Source organism: Leptinotarsa decemlineata, unplaced genomic scaffold (assembly GCF_025532065.1).
Source record: "Leptinotarsa decemlineata unplaced genomic scaffold, Ldec_3_MD MMD2_tig00001019_RagTag_RagTag, whole genome shotgun sequence".
In the NCBI taxonomy this organism is placed as follows: Eukaryota; Metazoa; Arthropoda; class Insecta; order Coleoptera; family Chrysomelidae; genus Leptinotarsa; species Leptinotarsa decemlineata.
The window spans coordinates 8,254,226-8,274,505 of NW_027412557.1; the positions used below are offsets into that span (position 1 = coordinate 8,254,226).

The 20,280-nt window shown below is 34.2% G+C and overlaps 2 protein-coding genes across 6 annotated transcripts in view; one reads left to right on the forward strand and one right to left on the reverse strand.

Moving 5' to 3' along the window:
• Positions 1-10,031, forward strand: part of LOC111506618 (uncharacterized) — a 35,979-nt gene extending 25,948 nt beyond the window's left edge. For 2 of the 4 annotated variants that reach the window (XM_074175428.1, XM_074175429.1), the window contains exons 7-8: positions 4,009-5,264; positions 9,879-10,031. In XM_074175428.1, coding sequence (XP_074031529.1) covers positions 4,009-5,264; positions 9,879-9,998 — 1,376 coding nt within the window. In that variant the 3' untranslated portion in view covers positions 9,999-10,031. The remainder of the gene's footprint in view (positions 1-4,008; positions 5,265-9,878) is intronic. The other 2 variants (XM_074175430.1, XM_074175431.1) reach the window with 1 other exon arrangement.
• A 3,518-nt stretch (positions 10,032-13,549) lies between these two features.
• Zip99C (Zinc transporter Zip99C) overlaps positions 13,550-20,280 on the reverse strand; it is a 51,686-nt gene continuing 44,955 nt past the window's right edge. For both annotated transcript variants that reach the window (XM_074175434.1, XM_074175435.1), the window contains 2 exons: positions 15,046-15,322; positions 13,550-13,913 (listed from right to left, as the gene is read on the reverse strand). In XM_074175434.1, the coding sequence (XP_074031535.1) occupies positions 13,738-13,913; positions 15,046-15,322 (453 nt within the window). In that variant the 3' untranslated portion in view covers positions 13,550-13,737. The remainder of the gene's footprint in view (positions 13,914-15,045; positions 15,323-20,280) is intronic.

Below are 20,280 nucleotides of genomic sequence, written 5' to 3' on the forward strand. Positions count from 1 at the left end.
TATTGGAGTGACACCAATCCTTACGTTTTCTGGGAAACACATACCCAATATCCAGAAAAAATTGACGTTTGGGCAGGAATATGGGGAAATTATATTGTAGGAGCTCTATTTATTGATCAAAATCTAACAGGGGAACTGTATTTCAATATGCTGGAAACTACTGTTGACCCTCATCACTGAAATCGTCGAAGCGAATCCTAATGATTTCGACATGGATATTGTATTCCAACAAGATGGAGCACCTCCACATTACTCCAGACAAGTAAGAAACTATTTGGATACTACTTTTCTCGGTCGTTGGATTGGCCGTCGAGATCCTACAGAACGGCCAGCCGCTGGCCAGATTTGATACCTTTGGACTTTTTATGGGGCTATTTGAAGCAAAAGGTGTACGAAACTGAACCTGTTTCTATATTGGATATATGGCAGAGAATAATAAATATTTGTAGAGATACTGTAGACGTTACTGTGTTAGAAAATGTTCGGCGTGAAATATCGGATAGGCTGTTCATATGTCAAGAAGTTCAAGGCAACCATTTCGAGCATCTTCTGAACTGACCTCAAGCTCATTACCTCATATTATGTAGTTAAATGTCAATGTATTCAGGCAATTATCAAAAGTTCCGCCATTTTGTAGTATTTGAAAATATTGACTTCATATTCTAGGGTTGTGAATTATTAATAATAATAATAATAATAATAATAATAATAATAATAATAATAATAATGTTTATTGTGCAAAAACAGGTTTTATACACAAAGGGAAAATGGTTAGCCGGAGGCTATCTTCCACCCGTCCCATAATTAGGAAAAAAATAAGCATACAGTAAGAAAGACTACCTATAACAATAACAATTACAATAGACACAAAAATAATATAAAACAAACTATTATGAGATTATAAAGATAACATAAAAGATTACAATCGTTTTTGAACATCTAAGAAATTAATTTTCAAAGTACTTTTGAATTGATATATAGACAAATGCATATACGGTAATAAATTATTTAGATACTTTGGTGCAAAGTAAGAAAAACATCCCTCAAATTTGGTGGTAACATGATATGGAATGGTAAATGTATCTTTTCTTAAATTGATAGAATGATTATCAGATCGCTTACTAAGTAATCTGAACAAGTAATTAGGAGTTTTGCTTTCCAATAGTTTATATAAGAATACAGATATGAGATAACGAATTCTAAACTCAATATTCAGCTGATCTAATTTCAATAAATATGGAGTTACATGATTACGGTAGTTTATGCAGCACACAAATCTCATACAAGCATTTTGTATACGTTGAAGTTTGTGTTTATTATAGTCTGGTAAGAAGTTGTAATACACTGAGCTGCAATATTCAATATGGGGATAAATCAATGATTGAACTAATTTCAGCTTTGTTTCTTGAGAAAGCTGGAACTTAAACTTGTATAAGGATTTCAGTTTAAAAAAACAAGTTTTGTAAATGTGTTTAACGTGCTCGTTGAACGAGAGATTGTTATCAATATATACCCCTAAATTTTTTGCTGAACTCACCCAGTCAATCGGTTCATTGTCAAGAAAAAGATGAAAATTTGTTTCAACTTCATTTCTTTGTAGATCAGATCCCAAACATAGGGCTACTGTTTTATTTGGATTAATTCGAAGGCCATGATTTTTGGAAAATAGAAATGTATTTTCTAAATCCAAGTTCATCCTGGTGATAGCATGGTAAATATTATTAGATTGACTTGACAGATATAATTGAAAATCATCAGCATATAAATGTACGTCGCACTGGGATAACGTGGCAGGAAAGTCAAAAATGAAAAGAGAGAACAATAATGGACCTAGAATGCTACCTTGTGGTACACCAGAAGAAGTTTCCTGAAGAGATGAGCATAATTGACCATTATCCAGTATAACCCGTTGAGCCCTTCCTGTGAGATAGCTTCTCACCCAATCTAAAGAACTGCATTCAAACCCAATGTATTTTAGTTTACTCAGCAATAGTTTGAAGTTTACCAGACCCCCTTTTCTATTAATTTTTTTCTCACTTGGCTCCCAGTCGCCATCTTGAAAGTTTCATCTGTCAATTTCACCTCAAAATAAAGTATTTAAGCATTAATTTCATTATCCCAAATTTCAGTTTTTTGAGTTGACCTGTTCAAAAAATGAAAGGGGGGGACATTAAAGAAATGCACTGAAGATTTGATATTTTTTTCAGTTCTGAAGGATTTTTATTTTCGAACACGTATTTTCGATATGTCTCTTCTTGTGACAAAAAATGTAATCAGAATTCGTAAACTTACTATGGTTGAGCATTGTTCATTGTTACACCAGAAATAAGAAAGTTTTCTTCTTACTGTTCCTCATTGATCTTTGGAATTACTATATTTAACTTGGTTCGTGAAACAGATTTTGAAGGACTGTCCTGTCCTAGGTTAGGTAATATTATATTCAACTGGTAATTATCTACGTCTATCCCAAAGCATATCAGTGAGAAATGCATCTTTGAAATATACAGTTTTATGCCAATCAGTTTGCTAATGTTTACGACGAATTTCTCATCAGGTGCTTTTGTTCTGTGAAATCGGGAGCAATCCTCCATTTCTGATTTTTTCGGTGTGATATGTGCGTTGTTTTTTATGAGATATTTGAATGCAATTTCATCAATATCAGTTGATGATGGTAGTGCAAGAATGCAGTCCATTTCTTTGTAGCTTTTTCAATACTGTTCGCTTGCATGCAGAATTTTAGACATTCAACATTTGTTCCATTTTTGCGGGTCATTATTTTTATTGAAGTTTCTAGAAATTATACTGACAGTACAGTATAATTTCTAGAAACTTTATTCAGCTGTATTGAGTGTTTCTAACATAATCATATAGACAGACAATACAGAATATCCTGTGAATATTCAATTCACGTCAGAATATTCTTGGACATGAAATGGACGTCCATAAGATATCCCCCAGTGGACTTGGAATGAATATTTTTGGTAGGTATTCTATGGACATCCATAAACTCTCCAAAATATACGATACCTTAAGAATGTCTAAGTCGGTAGGTACACTTTGGACGACCTTGAAATATCCTTTGAGCATAAATTGGACATCCAAAGGATGTCAGTGTATCGTCTGGGTAAATTCTCGGGTAATAGTGTGTCATTTATTTTCGAACCCAGAAACAAATTTGTTGTCGATGAAACAAAAAAAATTGAGCCTACTGAATGTTGGAGTAACAAGAACAAAGATTGAAACGAAGGTAAGAACATAACTTCAATGAGTGTAGGAGAAATATAAACAACTATAAAAGTACATCTACTATTCAATTACACAATCCAAAATCAACTCAGCTTAGAAGGAAATTCAAAAAGTCTACGGTGAATTCCAGAAAGCTCACAGTGAAATTCAGGAAGTAAAAGATGAAGTGAAAGAGTTCAGAGGTCACAGTTTAGAGAATCCAAAAAAGGTAGCATGAAAATATGAGATTTATATGAAGTAGCATTTGAGGTAGAATATAAATTATATTTAGCAATGAACAAACCGAGAAACAAGTATTAAGTTACTTTTCGATTATCATCCATTCATATAATTTGTACTTATATTGTCGTTAATTTTATCATGAATAAATGATATTATATATATATATATATATATATATATATATATATATATATATATATATATTAGCACTGGAAAAAAAGTCAAATCATAGACATGTATTTCGAGCTTTGGGAAACACTTGGTTGTCAGAAGAAGTAAAAATGCACGGAGATCTTGTATGTACAAGAGTATATGGCAGGTAGCTATAGCTGCCTCCGTGGTAATTTCAGTAGTATTTAGTACCTACCTTTTCTACAAGAGAATATAGCAAGTAGCTATAGCTACCTCTGTGATAATTTTAGTAGTATTCTTGTAAACACAAGATTTATTAACGGAAACCCCAAATGTGCAGCTGGCTTCTGCTGATGACACATTCAGGAAACAATTTTTCAGATGCAGGTACAGATTCTTGGGTTTCAGATTCTTCGAAGAGCGGCGGTATTTCAAGTGGTGGAAAATATGGTAGTGGAACAGATTTTGGTGACAGTCATTCAGATGGAAGTTCCTCCTCAGGAAGTGATACTCCCGAAGGAAGTGATGATATCTCGATTGGAGGAGATTCAAACGATGGAGAAAATTCAGAAATCGGACATTCAGACGACGGAGAAAATTCAGATGTCGGATTTTCATCTCCTGGTGCTGGTAGTTCAGGAAGTATTCAATTGGGAAGTGACGATGGAATCTCCTTTGGAGGAGGTTTTAATGGTGGAATAAACTTAGGTGGAAGTTCATCTTCGGACAGTGGAAGTAGCTCGACAGGAGAAATAAACTCAGATGGTGGATCCTCAGGAAACAATTTTTCAGATGCAGGTACAGATTCTTGGGTTTCAGATTCTTCGAAGAGCGGCGGTATTTCAAGTGGTGGAAAATATGGCAGTGGAACAGATTCTGGTGACAGTCATTCAGAAGGAAGTTCCTCCTCAGGAAGTGATACTCCCGAAGGAAGTGATGATATCTCGATTGGAGGAGATTCAAACGATGGAGAAAATTCAGAAATCGGACATTCAGACGACGGAGAAAATTCAGATGTCGGATTTTCATCTCCTGGTACTGGTAGTTCAGGAAGTATTCAATTGGGAAGTGACGATGGAATCTTCTTTGGAGGAGGTTTTAATGGTGGAATAAACTCAGGTGGAAGTTCATCTTCGGACAGTGGAAGTAGCTCGACAGGAGAAATAAACTCAGATGGTGGATCCTCAGGAAACAATTTTTCAGATGCAGGTACAGATTCTTGGGTTTCAGATTCTTCGAAGAGCGGCGGTATTTCAAGTGGTGGAAAATATGGCAGTGGAACAGATTCTGGTGACAGTCATTCAGATGGAAGTTCCTCCTCAGGAAGTGATACTCCCAAAGGAAGTGATACCTCGATTGGAGGAGATTCAAACGATGGAGAAAATTCAGAAATCGGACATTCAGATGACGGAGAAAATTCAGATGTCGGATTTTCATCTCCTGGTGCTGGTAGTTCAGGAAGTATTCAATTGGGAAGTGACGATGGAATCTCCTTTGGAGGAAGTTTTAATAGTGGAATAAACTTCGGTGGAAGTTCATCTTCGGACAGTGGAAGTAGCTCGACAGGAGAAATGAACTCAGATGGTGGATCCTCATATTCAGGAGGCAGTGGTCTAGAAAGTCAAGGGTCCTCCGGAGGAAGCAGTGACGACACCATTCCAAAGGTAATTTAACACCGTCTTTACTTAATGATAGAGTTACATGGATGAGAAAAAGCAATATGAGGAATCGAAAAGACAGGTAAATTTTATTGTCAAGGACTATTTGTAACCCTTATAGTTCAACCCACTAAGAGGGGAAGATGTTACCCTTGAAATTTTAAATGGGAAGGGGTATCAAGTGGCACATCATTTTGATTGGTGTTCAATTCTGCTTCCAATGGTACCCTGACTTATCATTTAACAGAACGCCTAGAGTGAGATGCATAGTTTGACCAGAACTGGTAAGAATATTAGGTGGTACCGTTCCAACCCTTTATCAGGGGTAACATGAGCCATTAGCTCCAATTAATTTACTTCAAAAAGTAGTCTAATAGTAAAACATAGATGGTAGTGAAATTGTGTTTAGTAAATGCTGAATTTTCAATTCCCCTCGCAGAAAGTGTACAGATAGCCGTCCTTTTTTGCTACTTCTGCTGTAGAAAGTTTTTGTTTTCAGGCAAAAAATTGGTTCGCAAATTTGAACGATGTGGTATTGTGCATACAGTTGTACCTGTTGAGCTGTTTAGTAATTACTATAATAAGTGTATAAAAATGATAAAATAGTTAACATTCTTCAAAACAGAATTGAAATGATTATATTTTATGGAGAAATTGGAAGTGCGCACGAAGGGTGGCATATTTTTTTAACGAAAGACATCCAAATTGTAATGTAAGTCACTGGTATGTACTCGATTTGGTGAATAAGTTTTACGAAACTGGTTCAGTGTAAAATAAAAAAAAATAATCCCAAAGTACTAAATGAAGTAGATCAAATTAAAGTTTTGGGAACATTTGCTGCAGAGTCCACAAGCTTCTTACAATCAGCATTAGAACAGATGGGAATGTTACGCGACACTGTAAGAAAGCCATTGAAAATGCATAAATTTCATCCTTATAAAATGCATATTCTTCAAGAACTCCACGAGGATGATTATGATAGAAGAATAGAGTTTTGTCGCTATCGGAGTGATGAAAACCCAGATATTTTTTGGAAAGGGCAAACACAACATCCACAAAATGTTTGGGCTGGTATTCCTGGAAATGCCATTATTGGTTCATTATTTCTGGAAGAAAACTTGACAGGCAATCTGTACGTTGAAATGTTTGAAAAGACTATCGATCCTCTTATAACTCACGAGCTAAAAACTCAGATGGATGCAGAAGGATCTGTTACATTTCCAGCAAGACGATGCTCCACCTCATTATTTTTATTCCTTCCGACCGTGGTTAACCGAGAGATTTTCAGATAGATAGATTTACAGAAGGGGATAGTTGAATACCCTCCGAGATCACCGGATTTAACACCTTCAGATTTCTTTCTTTGGAAACATCTCAAATCCGTTGTTTATAAAACACAACCTTCTGATATTGAAAAACTTGAGAGACGAATTACAGCAGCATGCCAGTCAATTCCTAGTAAAGTTTTCCGTAATGTTAGAGGGGAGTTTGAAAATAGACTTTATTAATGTTCACAGCAAAATGAACGACATTTCGAACAATTCATAAGATAAGCGTAAGTAAATTTTATGTTTGGAATGTCTTTCTCGCAAACTAAGTTTTATTTTGTGAAAGAACAATAACGAAAAAAAAATCCCACGCGTAATACATTCATTCCTGTCATTCAAGGGTTGAAACGGTGCCACCTACTCTTCTAACCATTTTTATTAAAAGGAGTCAACACAATAATGCATCTCAGATAGGCAAAATCTAATTACATTACGACTGAGTCGTCTCCTCAAGAGCGGGGTACCTAATGAAACCGCCTTGCACCAATTTCTTGAGCGGCGTACGCAGAATCTGTCCCAGGTGGAGGAACAAACCCCCCATGAGCAGGTTAGCAAACGTTTGCGCTCAAGTGATGATTCACCAAAACCAGAGGCGAAAAATCCCTGAACGGTTGAATCAAAAGTTGTCACGGGTATCGAAGTGGGAATCTTGCACCTTGGATATCCGACTACCTCATTAACGAAGAAACAGCAAAGCATATACTTTGTGCCTGCCCCGCTGAGGACCGAATCAGGTTTTTAGAGTTCGGCAGAGCCGCAGTCTTACCATCTGACATGAAAGACCACTCACCATACAAACTAATAGGCTTTGTTAAGAAGCTGGGTTTATTTGGTCGAGTGTGAGTCACAATAAACCCTTGTGGGTTGCGGTGGAGGGTCGAATAGACCCACTCACTTTGAACCTAACCTCATCTAACCCAAGTTTCTTGTTCCAAATGCATTGCAATTGTTCTGAATTCGTATAAATTTCTTGAGGTTAATTTGCAGTAGATTCGAATATCTTTCATTGAACTTTCTACATGTCCTGCTGATAACTTTATCACACTGTCCAAAAATAAACAAATCCGTAAGAATTTCGTTTGAATAGTTTTGTACCATCCTTATGAAGGTATTTGAAACTTCTGCAGTGACGAAAATATCAATATTATCAGGAGAATGTCACAACGTTACTCTCAAATAGTAATCATGGCCTGCTTACAAAATGTCGAATGGGAATACTAGGTATTCTGAAGGGACATTTTCACCAATAAATGCTAAAATAACTTGACTAGTTGGGTGTATGTATTATATACATATAAAGAAAGCAAATTTCAACAGCTTTCTTAATAATACACAGGCTGTTTCATTTGAAATAATCATTTCCAAGTAACTTTTTCAAGCAAACGAAAACACTGTATTTTTTATCACCCTGTATTGAAGTATGCTCTTCATTGAATTTTGAAACTTTCTGGTTCACCAGAAAGTCTAATGTGCCATCCAGCCTCGTCTCTGAATAGAGACTTCGTCAGGACGAAGTTTCCAATCGAAAATTAATCAATAAATAATTAATGTTACTGGGGTTTTTTCCCAACACCAAATCGTTATTTTTAACACCTCGACACGTGTTTCGATCACCAAGTGATCATCTTCAAAGAGGAAGATTAAAACTAGAAACTAATGCGAAGCTAACCCTATTTATGCTATATAGATATCCCATACAGGTAAATCATCCAGGTGTACCACCCATACAGGTATACCAACCTAAATTAATTTTATAATTTTGCCTTATCTATTATTTTACAATATATGTTTATATAAAACAATTTTCAGCTATATAAAAATTAATTAAAATTAATCAAATATACGAGGAACTTTGGAAAGATTTTCAAGGAACTAGGTATGAAGGTGGTTTTAAAACAAATCATACACTACAGAGTCTTTTGGGAAGTCCAAAAGACAAAGTCAAGAATTCGGAAAAGTCTGGAATTTACGAAATTGAATGTAAGGACTGCGATGCAAAATATTATGGACAGACAAAAAGATCTATTAAAGTAAGATATAAGGAACACATAACACACTTAAAATATGGAAGACCTGAAAAATCAGCAGGAGCCCATCATATTTTGCAACAAAACTATTCCATAGACTTCAGTTCATTAAGATTAGTTAGACAAGTTAACAACAACAGGCAACTAGATGCCTATGAGAGTGTAGAAATAAGTAAACACAATAATATTATGAATAACGATGACGAACCTATACCAAAGAGCATACTTTATAGCTTGTTAAAATAAAATAATATTGTTGGGTTTACTGATTACTACATAAGGACAAATTGCAAAAATAAATTTAGATAGGCAATATTGTGAAATTAATTTTTATATAGCTGAAAATTGTTTTATATAAACATATATTGTAAAATAATAGATAAGGCAAAATTGTAAAATTAATTTAGGTTGGTATACCTATATGGGTGGTACACCTGTATGGGATACCTATATAGCATAAATAGGGTTAGCTTGGCATTAGTTTCTAGTTAGTCAGGGAAGCTATGGATTATACTGTAGACGACCTCTTCCGATATAGAAAGCCCCGACACTCTGTCGAATGAGACCCCTATATCTTCCGTTGAAAGATGAACAACTTCTTCATCCAACTCACCCCAGCCAGGTAGGGGTACACCGTGAAGGGCGGTACTGTGAGGACACTCATGCCGCCATACCATCAACACCCACCATCAGTCATGACCCGTTTGTCCTTCTGGCAAACATCAGTTCAAGGGTAAGGGAGCCAGGCTCCAACCTGATTGAAATCAAGATGACGTGCAGGTTAGTTTCTAGTTTTAATCTTCCTTTTTGAAGATTATCACTTGGTGATCGGAACACGTGTCGAGGTGTTGAAAATAACGATTTGGTGTTGGGAAAAAACCCCAGTAATATTCATTACTACACCATAGGTTCCAAACAGTGCATCATAAGTACGAAAATTAATCATCAAATGAATTTTTTTTTACAAAATTTGGAGCATTGATGGTAATAGTGTCATAATTTTTAGATATCTATTGGTGTTGACAGAAAACTAGTTGTGAGAAAAATGTGAATAAATCAACGAATAATTCCAATTTCCAACACAACAAACATTAAACAACGATTTCTCTAAAGAGTCCATACCATGCAGCAATTAGTTTACTTGAAACGCAATGGAATCATGTTAGATTATTCAATGATTCATTTCCATTGGAAATGTATAGTTTTGATTCACAGCCATGTAATCAGATTCACAGCCACAGAAAACTAATCTTATTATTTTTTAGGGAAATGGAGGTTTTTCACTAAACGATTTACTGAGTGGAGGAACCTTGTTAGATTCTTCGTCAAATTCAGGTCCAGTTATATTTGAAAATACCACCCCCGATAAAAAGAGTACTGAGTAATATTATACAAATATTAAAGAAATGGTCAGAGTAGATCGACTTTCATTTGTACTATGTTAGTCTCCAAAGTAAATGTATACCCTCTTCAAAATGAAGACAGTAGTGAAAGAAAAAACACTCGTTTTTTTAATAGTTCACTATATTGAATTTTTATATTAAGTGGGTTTTGATATTTAGCAGCTTTCACTGCAAGGCAACTAGTTGAAAACCAGAGCCCAAACGCCGTTTCGACCCGCTATTGGTCTGGTCAGTGCAAATGCATTGCTGGACTCAACTGTCCTTAAAGGACAAAAGCCTTTGTAAGAAAGGTCGACATCTGACATTACGAAGACGCCCCCTATGGGATCGACAGAGAAACTCAATCTTTGAATATCAAAGGTAAACGAGGCTTTCCAAGGCGGTAAGTTGCAAAGCCAAGCTTTGACATCGACCGCTAACGGGATTCATCCTCTGTTTTTCGCTGCAGCTTTCACTGTAAGTTAATTAGTTGAAAACCACAATAAATAAATATACATAAGCGAAGTACAGTTTTACTGAGCACAGAGCAATTTTATTTATGTAATTCTTAAAGGTGATAATATCTCCTTTTCAATAAAATCCATACTTTGGAAAAATTCCCAGGACATCGTCTTATCATGCCGCCACACTACACTTACAGCAGTAACAGTCACTACATAATATGAAAAACAGAACACGAAACACCACTGCCGTATTGAATGTTCTTCGAGTTTCAAACGAATCATCCACAAGATTTAAATTTATTTTAATTGCCGATGGACTGCATACAAGTTTATTTCTCGTGTATAAACTATGCAATTACTTTCAAACTATCCAACTACTTTCAATATTCTCTGTGTTCCAGATTTTGTCTATTTCACTGTTGCAAGACTTCATAACATTATTGTCGTAGTATCAGATTTCACACAAAATCGACAGAAGGGTTGCCATTAATATATGCTTCAAATATTAGGTAACATGACAACGAATAATAATAAGAGGAAATTGTGACTATCTACTATCATCAGAAACAAAATGGTAACTTTAGATACTATGTTTGAAAGTAGTACACAATTTGTCATGGTGAATTTTACTAGTTGAGAGTTCCATTGTCTGATATAATTATTCTATTGCGATTCAAAATCTATGAAAGAACAATTAAAATCAGAATGACTAGCTAAAATATCAATTATAAGCAATAAAGCATGAAATGAAAATACAATAAAACGAATAAAATAATTAAAATAAAAGACGAAAATGGCCACAGAGTAAAAAAAATGAAAAAGATTAAAAAGGCATGGAACAGTTAAGAACAGTCATCACCCGAAGTCGATTGTGGACACTAACAATCAAAACGTCGTAAAGTAACTTGCTTTGAAATCTTTTTAAATTATTTAAATTCTTTTCTATTGCATTCTTAATTTTTTTTGTTCATTTTTATTCTTTTTTAAGTATTTATTTTTTACTCTGTGGTAATATTCATCTTTTATCTTGATTATTTTATTTGTTTCAATGTATTCTCATTTCATGTTTAAATGCTTAATATAATTGATATTTCAACTAGGTACTCATTCTAATTTTGTTTGTTTTTTCATAGATTTCAAATCATATTAGACAATGGAAGTCCGAATTAGAAAATTTATATACATTCCGTATCCAATAAGTAATAATAATGATCAATATATCACGTTCCAGTTGAAACGTCATCGAATTCACATCGAATTACTACCAAAAATTGATGTCAAAATAACGTCACTGAGTCTTGAAAATTCACCTGCTTTAAAATATGTTATCAAACGTCAAAATAATTGAAATGGCAATTCGTAATTATAATAAATTGATGGATTTACCCGTTACTACGTGGTAGGAGATCATCATAAAAAATGGAGAAATAAACCTTCTTATGCTATTATACCACTTTGTATTTGTAACAAGAGTTTATTTTATTTGTTTGAAAATATCCTTTATAGGACGAAACTGCAGTAACGTTAGTTACAAATACAAAGTGGTTTAAAAACATAAGAAGTTTAATTTCTCATTTTTCACACTTATAATACATTTTCAAAACGTCTCCCATCTTGTTCTGTCCATTTTCTGAATCTCTTTAAAGAGTTTGTTCTGATTCGCCTCCGATGAGAACGCATAATTCGTTGAAATGGCTCACGAATTTTCAATTCCATGTCCTCCTGTGTAGTAGTGGCAGTACGGTAGCCCTCCAATTCTACGGTTCCCCATAAATAAAAATCTATTGATGTTAGGTCCGGCAACCTCAGCGGCTAAGGAATAGGTCGTTCTCATTCAATCCGTTCATTAGGGAATATTACATTCACCTCCTCTCGTATTTTCACAAAAAAATGCGCTAATATGTCATCTAATTGAAGCCACGTTTCATCTTTGATGTGATAAGGTAAGTGATTGATCAACTTAGGAAAGCTTTCTCCAAAGTATCAAGGAAGCCTTGTACATTCATATTTTGTTTGGAAAAATATGGTCTGACAACATAATTATCCATAATACCACCCCATACATTGATACTCCATTTATGTTGATGGTCGGTAAAATATAGTTCATGTGGATTTTCAGTTGATACTATTATAATGGTACTTGTACCTATGGATGATTCGGTGAACATGATGCTCCTCAGGAAACTTTCATTTTCCATAATATTATTTTCCATCGTCCGACAAAACTGTGGTCTGTATCTGCTTCTATTAGCTTCTAGTGAAGCTGCGAGTGGTCTTGAATAAAAAATTCTATAATTATTATCATGGATAAACCATTTGAGCTGAGTACATTTCCATGAATTCTCAATGAGTAGAATTTGGTTTCTGTACGGTCAAGATTTAAGCAATCAAACGCTTTTGAGAGGTCGCAAAAGTGAGCGCATACCACGCTTTCGAGAGGTCGCAAAAGAGAGCACATACCACCATTTATTTTTTAGTGTCAATGGCATCGACTGCTTCGGTCATTAGTCTGTTCAGGGTAGGCAATGTTGATAACTTCTTGAACCACCTAGAGAGCACATGGTTATTCGCAGTCCATCAGCTATGTTACGTTGTAGAATCATCCCAACTTCAACTAGATGATTTCTCTCAAGAAAAATATTTGGTCGAGGTAGGGATCGAACTCACAATATTTCGATCGTGAGTCAGGCACACTTTCATTGTGCTAATTCACCACTATGACCTTTCATTGATCGAGATATTGATAAATGTGCTCACAGTTGTTTCCATTGATCTACCCAGATAGAAACCATTTTGTGAGTCAATGGTTTGTTTTTGTCTGAAAATCACGTCATTCTGTTATACACGGTCCTATTCACTATCATGAAATCATTAAAAAACGATCCCCCCTAAAACTTACCTTACTTCATCTCCCATACCTTGGATGATATTCATTTTTGACCTAATAACTATTTTCATTTTCATCAGTTTTTCCTCTTCAAAAGATACTTGCATTGGCTCAATGTTCAATTCTGTTTCATTTTAGCTTATTTTCTCTTTGTGATCATTTCTCTTCTCTTTCATATTTAAGAAAAAACTTCTAAACAATACTTTCATTTCATAATCACATTTTATTAGAATGAATCACATTACAGAGACTATCACTTCAATATCAAATCTCGTACTATTTTAACTTTACATAAAATACTGTTAAAATACATATTTACATTAAAAATATATCACTAAAGAATTATCATAAAATTTATGGCAACTTCATCAACACAGCACTTCTTTGTTCCTTATTCAAAGGCATTTGTAATAGTAGCCATTAAAATGATTCCAAATATTAAAGCTAATAGTTGTTTGAAGGACTCCTTAGGGTCTTCTTCTTTGAGTAGGTCAGGAAGAACGGTGACCAATGCGATATGAAGAAACGTCCCTGCAGTGAATGGTAAAATCCAGGAACTTCTCGCCTCTAGAATGAAATGGATGGTAAATGTTTCGTTGTTATACGGAAACAGAACTTATAGCAAATGCGCTTTTTCATTAAGGTATTAAATTATGTCAAAAAAGAATCAAACAAACTAGAAAATATTTATAATTTTAAATTCCAGTGTCTTATGAAAACATCTTTAATATATCAACTGATTTTCAACTCGAAGCCACAATAAATATTCAGTAATGAATATATAATTTTTGATATTTCTTACACTCGGGAAAAGGTTATACAGCATATTTTTCCTCTCAATGATTGGAAAATTATTTTCATCGTACAGTGATTTAATCCACAACCACTTTCTGTTTTTTTTCGACATTAACTGCTAACAGATAACTAGCTAGAGCCAAAGCCTTCAGAATCGATCGGCCAGACATCGAGGAGAAGAATGATAGACGATACAAGATACATGTCGCCCGTTAGCACACTTACAGTAAAATTATTATACACGACCATTATGTGAGAAACAGCAGGTGCTTTCGATATGAAACATAAAGAAAAGGAGACCAGTACTGGTTTGTCAGATACTGGTTTCTCGAGTGAAGTGTCCACTACGATGATCCTAAAAGATTCATGGGTGTACAAAGGAATAAAAATGTATATACAATAAAATTCTCATGAGCGTAAAGAGTTATTCCTTGATTACTTCCAGCTAGAAATTAGGCAATATTCTGATTGATTAGGCCTATTATGATTCAAATTTATTTTACAATGTCTGCTTTTATGAATTGTACTATTTAGTTCTAGTATCTCTCGAGAGATAAAATAATACCTTGAAGATTTTTTTTTGGGTCTATAATATGGCATGTAAAGAGAGTTTTAATCTGTATATTACATAATTGTTTTGCTGCAATGTATAAGACAATATACTCTATATTATATCGATAATATCGGTTACTTTTATATTGTTTTTTATATAGTCCAAAGAAGTTTGTCAAAAGGATTTTGTTTTCTTGAGACAATAAACACTTCTCTCTCTTTTCTATTTCTCTCTATCTCTCTGTTACTTTCTTTGTTCTCAAAAAAGCCACTATGACTTTTCTTCTTTGCCAAATTGAGTAGGTAGTTAATAGAAGCGTTTTCAACCTTATGCCAGTGAAATAAAGTTTACCTAATGATGTGCTTGCTCCACTGAAAACGATGGAAGCCATCGCTCCGATTAAACCACCACCTGCGGTGAGTATTTGATAGAAAGCTGCCTGCCATCTCGTGAAACCAGATTTGAGCAAAATTGCAAAATCCCCAACTTCGTGTGGAATTTCGTGAACAAGGATAGCGAATGTGGTGAAAAAGCCCAGCCTTGCTGAGACCAAAAAGGCCCCTCCTAGTGACAGACCGTGAGTGAAGTTGTCCATCGTGTTGGCTACTAGGTTCAGATAACCAGTCATCTGAAAAATCAAACAAATTATCCAATATCTATGTATAAAATGCAGATGTTATTCTTCCCAATGTGTTGCTTTTAATATACTGTCGTGATATTTTTTTATTTGTTTATTCATGAATATATAAAAAACAGGTTATCATTCCAAATCAAGAGACATAATACTAAAAATGAAGATACAAACCAACAAACTTAGGGACGTTGGGATTTGTATTATCATTTCAGCGATATAAACATAACGTTTTTTATGTTGAACTCAGCATATAGTTCTTATAATAATAATAATCATGAATCGTCTTTATTTCCTTTCTGTAATGAACAGGCCAAGTTTAGCCTAAGGCTATTCTTACACTTAACCTGAGTTATGGAATGATTCTTGAACGCAAGTAGTATGTTTGAATCGTAATTTATTTCACTTACGAAACTTTTTCAAACACCGTCTCCTCACTAACGGCAAAAAACAACTCTATGTAATGACAAAATATGTCGAATATTTGCTTTCATCAATATAAATAGAAAATAATGAAGACCCTAATGATGAGCTTTGTATAACCCCCGTTTCAGCTTTGTTGTCACTGAACTGAATTAAATCTGGATTTAAATTGTCGTATTTTCCCATTTTAGACAACGTCAAATTGATATAACTTGAATGTTTTGATTAGTGTCCCACCAATTTTCCAATTTTGCAACATTCAACCATTTTTGCAAAAATAAAAAATGTCTCTTTTCCCTTGACTTGTGCAAAACTTTTGATCCAGTTGACCATTATATATTGTTGAAAATTTTTTTTTCAATATTGAAATCAGAGGTCATTTTCTCCAGTTCTTTCAAAATTATTTGTATAATAGAAGACGAAATGTTTATTCAGGGTGTTAATTAAGTATGTACCATAAATTTAAAGGCGATTCTTTTGGTGATTTTAAGACGAAATGTTCATATAAACATGGATCCGCCAAATCCTTCGTACTCAAGATACAGGGTGTTAAAATATAAATTTAAGTTATCTTGCTTAGTTTTCAAGAAAAAAGTCGACCTAATTGCATATCCCTGGACCTCACAAGGAATAATATGGGAATTGAATGTTTCTTTTGAAAATTATTATTTTTACGATTTTTCATTACTAATTATGTAACAATAACAACAAATATTAAATAATATTAACATCTAGACTAACGAATTGCACTAAATTAAGTGTTGAAAGTGGCCTCCTTCGGCTTCAATACAACCGTCTAGCCGCCGCATCATTGAATTTCGCACTCTTCTGAAAATGCCATAAATAATAATTAAGGGTTGCCTTGGAAAACGATTGCAGCATTTAATAAACAACTTGACAGTTGTTGTCAACTTCATAAGCTTTTAATTTATAATTTATAATTGTGTTTGGTGGTTATTTTTCGAACCATTTTTGTGAAACATGGTTCAATTTACTAACAGTGAAATGGCAGATATGCATTTCTGTTATGGAATGGCTCACGGAAACTCGAATGTTGCAAGACGCATTTACCATGAAAGATTTCCTCAGCGTTTCCTCAGCGTGCCTAATAGAAGAACTTTTGTACGTCTCCATGCATGACTTTCTGAAACAGGCAGCTTTAAAAGATCGACGGTTGTCATTGGGAGGCCTGCAACGGTACGAACAGTTCAAATTGAAGAAGCTGTTTTAAATGAGATTGAAGTAAATCCTCATACCAGTACTCGGAAAACAGCTGAAGAACTGAATATTACCCATGTGTGGCAGATTTTAAGAGCCCATCAGCTATATCCCTATCACATGCAACGTGTGTAAGCTCTATTGCCCAGAGATTTGTCTGTAAGACTAGCTTTTTCTAATTGGTTACGCGGTAAAATAAGAAGAAATTTAGGTTTCCTTAGTCGAATATTGTTTACAGATGAAGCTTGTTTTTCTCGCAATTCAATTATTAACTTCCACAACAATCACATTGAAGCCGACAACAATCACATTTGGGCCGAAAACAATCCACACGCCTTGATAGAAAATAATTTTCAAGAACAGTTTTCTTTTAATATTTGGGTTGGAATTGTCGGTGATCATCTCATTGGGCCTCACTTCCTTCCACCTAGACTTAATGGAGAATAATACCGAAGGTTTTTAGAATTTGTTTTACCTGGACTTTTAGAAGAAATTCCAGTCATGGAAAGATTCCGTATGTGGTACATGCACGATGGTGCTCCACCACACTTGAGTGTAGTGGCACAGCAATTTTTGGATGAAAATTACCATAATCGCTGGATTGGGAGAGCAGGCCCACACCCATGGCCACCTCGCTCGCCCGAAATGAATCCCTTAGATTATTTTCTCTGAAGACACCTTAAAGCGTAGGTATACAAAACTGCTATTCAAAATGAAGAGGATTCACGGAATAAAATCATTAATTCATGTGACATAATAAAAAATACGCCAGGTTATTTCAGAAGAGTGCGAAATTCAATGATGGCGCGGCTAGACGGTTGTATTGAAGCCGAAGGAGGCCATTTCCAACACTTAACTTAGTGTAATTCGTTAGTCTAGATGTTAACGTTATTTAATAGTTGTTGTTATTGTTATAATAATAATAATAATAATAATAATAATAATAGACACTTTATTCACAGTAAAAAAAAAAACAATATATGAATATATATGAATAATACAATTGCATGGAGTGAACAAGTGATTAAGGATAAGTACAAAGTACTTGTTTCCTTGAAATTAACAGATAAATAGAAAAATAAAAAAGGAAAAATATATGTATAAAAATTATCAAATGGTAAAATTTTAAAAATATACAACTCTAAAACTAATATATATAGTCAGCTTAAATTCTATAAAGAATACAATTCAAATAATACAAAAAAGTTAAATGACATACATTGGTTGTATTCCACTAGGGTTCAAATAGTTGGGAGATCATATTCCTTTCATTTTCATTGATATATTTCTTTAACTTTTTCTTGAAGTTTTGTTTACTTTTACATTTTTTTATATCTCCTGGTAGGGTATTATAAATTTTTATTGAAACATAAGAGTATGCTCTTTGAGTTTTTGATTTTGTAGCATGCGGTAGGATGTGTTTGTTACGGTTTCGAGTATTGTATTCATGGTTAGGAATATCAGCTTTATGTTTTTGAAAGTGGTATTTCATATTCACACAAAGGTAAAATAATTGCCTGATATCCATGATTTTTATTTCTTTGTAGAGGCTATCAGAGTTGTATCTAGAGCTTTTCTGTAGCATTAATTTCAAGAACCGTCTCTGTATCACTTCTAGTCGATTGAGATGGGTTTTAAGCGCACCACCCCAGGCTTCAATACCATATCGGATATGACTTTCTACGAGAGAGGAATATATTACTTTCATTTCTTCTATGGGTAAGTAAGTGTTCAGATATTTGAATTTATATAAAATGGTTTGGAGTTTTTTGGTCACGTATTTTATATGATAATCCCATTTAAGATGTGTGTCCAGATATATTCCTAAATATTTTGTCTCAGTTGTAGTATTCAGTTTTAACATTTTTCCATCTATATTTATTTCTAGGTGGCGAAAAGGAGGGATGCCAGATTTGTTGCAACTGAAAGGAAGAACGTGGGTTTTTTCGAAGTTGACTGTCAATAGTTTGTTATCGAACCATTCTTTAATAAATTTGAAATCTATTTCTGTAGTATTTTTTAGTTCCTGCCATGATGGAGCTTGATAAAAGATAACGGTGTCATCAGCATATCCTACGATATCACCTTTACTAGCAACTGAGAACAATTCATTCACATATAGGTTGAATAACAATGGACCCAGGACTGTGCCTTGCGGTATTCCATATTCAATGATTTTTGAGTTACTTGAATCATCACCAATTTTCACTTTCTGTGTCCTTTCATTTAAATAGCTTTCAATGAGGTTATAACAATTACCTCTTATTCCTATTTTTTCTAGTGTCTCTAGGAGTAGCTTATGGCTGACAGTATCAAATGCTTTTTTCAAATCTATGAATAAGCAAAGACATGGAGTTCCCATTTCCAGAGCTTGGTGTATTTTCTCTGTGATGTATAGGATAGCATCCACCGTGGAGATTTGTTCTCTAAAGCCAAACTGTTTACAAGAAAGAAGTTTAAATTTATTTATAAAAGATAAGAGTCTGGTTTTCAATAATTTCTCGAATATTTTTGATAGATTCGTTATCAGTGAAATGGGTCTATAATTGGTAACAATGTTTTTGTCCCCACTTTTGTGTATCGGGATGACGACTGATTTTTTGAGAGAAGTTGGCCATATCCCCTTATCTAGACATCGATTTAAGGTATGAGTGAGAGGAATAACGATATTGCCTGAGATTTGTTTTAGTGTTTCTGCTCGTATTTGATCTTCCCCTACGGATTTTTTATTTTTCAGTTCATTGATAAGAGTCTTTACTTCAGTCGTATCGGTAGGACGGATACTTATAGAATTTGTTAGTCGTGTTGTGTTTGTTTTGAAATTTGGGTTCCTAATAATTTGTTCAGCCAATGTTTTACCAGTTTCAATGAATCTGTTATTGAATTCGTTTGCAATTTCCCTCTTTCCATTCAATAATTCACCTTTGTCATTTTTTATACTCTGTATTTGTTTCTCTGATTGTTTTTTACCAGTGATGCTCTGCACTGTATTCCAGAGTTTCTTTGAATTGCACGAGTTATTTTTAATTTCTTCTCGGTAGTAGTCGCGCTTAGCTCTATTCATTAAATTGGTGAGTTTATTCTTATAATTTTTGTAATAGTGTTTCAATTGTTCGTTGTGTGGGTTGTTGGTCAGTTCCGCAAACAAATCGTTTTTAGTATTGATGGATTTCAATAGGGTATTCGTTAACCATGGTGCAAATTTTGTGTTCTTCCTAGTACATTTTTTAATATCAGTACATTTTTTAATAGCGTTTGTTAAAACATCAATAAATTTTTCCATTGCAGTGTTTGGATTTTCTGTTGAGTACACT